Source organism: Homalodisca vitripennis, chromosome 3 (assembly GCF_021130785.1).
Source record: "Homalodisca vitripennis isolate AUS2020 chromosome 3, UT_GWSS_2.1, whole genome shotgun sequence".
Taxonomy (NCBI): domain Eukaryota; kingdom Metazoa; phylum Arthropoda; class Insecta; order Hemiptera; family Cicadellidae; genus Homalodisca; species Homalodisca vitripennis.
Window position 1 is genome coordinate 18,978,174 of NC_060209.1, and position 4,096 is coordinate 18,982,269.

The 4,096-nt window shown below is 38.7% G+C and overlaps 1 protein-coding gene across 1 annotated transcript; it reads right to left on the reverse strand.

The window, feature by feature from the left end:
- Positions 1-1,009: 1,009 nt before the first annotated feature.
- On the reverse strand, positions 1,010-3,534 carry LOC124358105 (putative nuclease HARBI1). Its single transcript, XM_046810398.1, has 2 exons — positions 3,205-3,534; positions 1,010-1,594 (listed from the first exon to the last, which is right to left on the reverse strand). The coding sequence occupies exons 1-2, from the start codon at positions 3,445-3,447 to the stop codon at positions 1,010-1,012; spliced, it is 828 nt and encodes a 275-aa protein (XP_046666354.1). The 5' UTR covers positions 3,448-3,534.
- Positions 3,535-4,096: the final 562 nt, after the last annotated feature.

Sequence of the window (4,096 nt, forward strand, 5' to 3'; positions counted from 1 at the left end):
CTGCAGTCCTGGACTGAGACAGTCCCCGGGACTGCAGTTAGAACTGTAAGTGGATGGGGAATCCGGCAGGCGAATCGTTGGACTGTCAACTGTCGCACGGTGCGACAGTTCAACGATCGGACTGCAGGCGGAAACTGCTAGTTAGTGGAGGCTCCCGTGACAGGCCACAGTCGACAGTCCAAGCTGCGAGATATGCGCCATGCGCTAGCTCAGCTGCTCCGTGTCGGCCTCATGCGTCATTGAGTGGTGAGCGTTTGGTGGTTGCGCATTGTTTTGTTTGTGACGCGGCAATCATGGCCAGTTGGTCGAAGGATAATCTTTTACAGTTTATAGAGGAGTTTAGGAAACATGAATGTGTAGGGTATGGAAGGTTAAGTCAAAAGACTATCACAATAGGGAAAAGAAGGAAGCAGCCACCGTAGTTTACTATTAGTTAGTGAAAGGGTTTTTGACAGTACTGCAACAAAAAGCGATGTGTTGAAGAAGATAAACAATATCAGAAGTGCATTTCGTAAGGAACAAAGAAAGGTAACAGCCTCTCAAACGTTCTGGCAGTGGTACAGACGATATATATGTACCAAAGCTGTGGTACTACAGAGAACTTTTGTTTCTTATTGACCAGGAAAGAATGTCTAGGAGGGACTTCCAACTTAGGAGAAGGAAGAGTCAGTGAAGACGAGGTAAGAGAATTATAAATTACTAGTTTTGCGGTTAAATAATGTATTCACAATGCTACAACTAACTTACAGTTTGTCATCGGAGGTATTTTGTTTTCAAATAATCATTATAAACTAAGAGATGTATCTGTCTTGCCATTCCCACTTTTCCTTTGTTGCTAAAATAATGAACAAATTTATTTCTTACTTCTTTTGCACTAGCCATTGGGCGATCGGTTTGTCTTACTTGTAATGCCATGTGATCGCTGGTTCTTGGTCCAGGCTTAGACACACCAACTTCGTCGTCATCTAAATCCAACCAGTCTTTAGGTGAGTACCTTTGAGGGATTGTCCTACGCAAAATAGTTGTGCAGGTAGCAGCACGCAACAACAACACTATTCACTTTCTTCAAGTCAATGAAGGTGATTGGTTTTTGTAGAACCTGAAATCTCTCAGCGAGAATCCCAAAAACACTTTCGACCATTCGGCGTGCTCTTGAGAGTCGGTAGTTATATACCTTTCTAGGTTTGTTTGCAACCCTATAGGAAAAGGGTTTCATTATGACCTCAGTTAGGGGGAAGGCGTCATCTGCAATGAATACGTATGGAAGAGCTTCGCCGTCTACAATGCCCTCTTCAGGTAAATTGAGGCTTTTATCTGTTAGTTTCTTGTTGAAGTCTGTCTCTTTCAGAACTCCTCCATCAGATACCCGGCCATTAACACCAAAATGAAAATAAATTATTTCATAGTTTGCACTAGCAATGCAGAAAAGTACCTGACTATGGAAACCCTTATAGTTATAGAAGTAAGAACCACTTCCAGGTGGTGGTGTTATGGCTATATGCTTTCCATCCATGCTGCCTAGGCAGTTGGGGAAATTCCATTTTTCCCCGTACTCCTGTGCAATTTGTTTCCACTCCTCGGCTGTATTCGGTACCTGAAAACAATTCATAAACTGTCAGCTGTCATATTTCAGACCAGCGTTTTGTACGGAACAAATTTTAATGAAATCAAAACCCATCGAGAACCGTATCACCCCTCGTTTTCCGTTCGCCACCCCCTCTGTAATTTTTTCAATATAATATTTTGAGAAAGTAATAAATAAGTAGTTAAGAATGTACTGTGGTGTTAACTGAAATCCATTATTGATATTGTGGTTCATTATTAAGTAATGACAGGGTGTCTACCGGGCACGGAAATAAAGGAAATCCGCGAAAAGTCACGGATTTTGACATTTTTTTTCAAACATTTTTTTTTTACAGGAGATGCCTGGACGATTCACAAAAAGAACATTAGATGCTGAGGAAAATGTACCAGCACCCCAATCTCTACAGAATCCTCCTCAAGTTGCTCGAACCGCTTCCAATATTACCTCTGCAACACCTGAACCTAAAGATTCTTTTTAAACGGCAAAAAAAATTGTCCCCCCGTGTGATCAAGTCTTGGTTAATATTGGACAACGACTGGCAACAACAAAAGAAGAAGATCACTACGGACGCCTTTGGGAAGAACGTTGCTCAAAAGCTGAGATTGCTGAACAAATGAGCAAAGGATTTATGCGCAGAAAAATCATTAATGATGCCCTGTTTGAAGCAGAACTAGGTGGACTAACACGATTTGCTACAGTTAACCCAGGTATTCTTTACTCAAGTTCCACAACACCATCGGCAGCTTAGTGTTACCCCAAGTTCAGGAGGTAGATCAACCTATGAACCAATGTATGATGATACAGCAATGTCTGGCTTCAGTGTCAACTATACAAATCTAAATTAAGTGTTCTATTATTAACAAGTAGGCTTAAACCTGTAAACTTTTCACAACCCAAGCTGTGCGGTTTTTTAGTAGGCCTACTCCAGTAGTTGAGTACATTGAGAGTTATATGTTGAACAAATTACATTTATTATTTTTTTTTTTGTTTTGTGGTGAAAATATTTTGCACTCAATTAAAAATTACACTTTAATCTTTATTCATATGCGGTACTGTTGTGAGCTGCCATGTGTTTGTAATACTAGATTGCAATGTTATGTTTGACAGTGTCATAGTTTTTTATAATTATTACTTTACTCATTTGTGGTTAAACATACACCATAGGTACGTATTACTTTTTATCTTTATACTTACATTTAATTAAATTGATTTTTTACTTTTTCTTCCTTAGTTATAAAAAAGTAAATGTGTTGTTTGTACAACGCAACAAATACAAGTATGGATAATATAATGTTTACAATAATTTTGTATGAGTTTCATTACCTTTTACTACTTTATAAAAAATGGTTAAATGTTGTGGTGCACACAGAAATTGAACTCGTAATCGTTAGAGATACTGGAGTTGTAATTTAAAAATTAGCAAAAAGTAGTGACATAATACAATGTGTAGGCTATGTACCTTAACAAATCCATAAGCAGATTAAAAATATTGTAATTTCTTAACAGTATGTTGGCATTCGAAAACAACAAAGACCTACTTTATTTCTTTTTCTAACTTTTATCTGGTTTCATATTTTGGATTTTTCAAAACTACTTGAAACACACATTAGGCTACTAACCTTGCAATAGTCATTCAAGGCCTTGACAATAGCTGAACAGGTCTCTGGAATTATTCTTCCTAATGTTTGGGGGGAAATTCTCGTTGAAAACTTTAAATCTTCCATTGTTCTGCCAGTGCTTAGATACCGCAATGTCGCAGTCAGTTTTTCATGTGGTGTAATGGCTTCCCTCATTTTTGTATCTTGTTTGGTAATCAATGGTGTTACTATACGTAATAAATCAAAGTACGTTTTCTCGTCCATTCTTAAGTAGTTTTTCCAGTCTCTAGGATATGCTTCAAGCTCCCTAAGAAGGTGAACGTGGTTAAATCTCTTCCTCTGAAGCCATTCTTTTTTTCCACATTTGATGCCTTCGTTTTCTTGCGTTTTTTAATAGCTACCGCTATTACAGCGTATGCTGCCAAATCTTCAAACGTAGACATTGCACTTTAACTTCACATACGATAAGAACTTAGAATGCACTTTTCCTACAGCCACAAAACGAATAATATAACTAAAAATATTAATAAATAATATAACGAATAATAACTACAAAGTTACACACCTACGGCAAAACACCGGAAAGACTGACCACGACAACCACGCCACCGAACGGACTGCGGTCCGCGACTGCAGTCCGTACTGACGTGAACATTTTTCAACAGTCCACAGTCCACCGTTCACAGTTTCTGACTGCAGTCAAGAACTGCAGTTCGAACTGTAAGTGGATGGGGGGCCTAAGGAATTTCAGGTATCGTAGCGTTTGCCTTATTGTCACGATCATCAATAAAGTATACGCGTACGTTGGTATGAAATGTCTACTTTCGTCTAAAAGCGATTTGCGGCCAATTTGTTCTCCTTCTGCGCTAAGATATTTCAGGTACCGGTAATGTGTTGGCGGTATAATATACAT

What these genes read in the sequence shown, in the direction of transcription:
- LOC124358105 (XM_046810398.1), bottom strand. Translation starts at nt 3,447, where the DNA reads ATGGACGAGAAAACGTACTTTGATTTATTACGTATAGTAACACCATTG. An exon ending in CCTTGAATGACTATTGCAAG is followed by an intron (nt 1,595 to 3,204) that starts GTTAGTAGCCTA and finishes AATTGTTTTCAG; the next exon opens with GTACCGAATACAGCCGAGGA.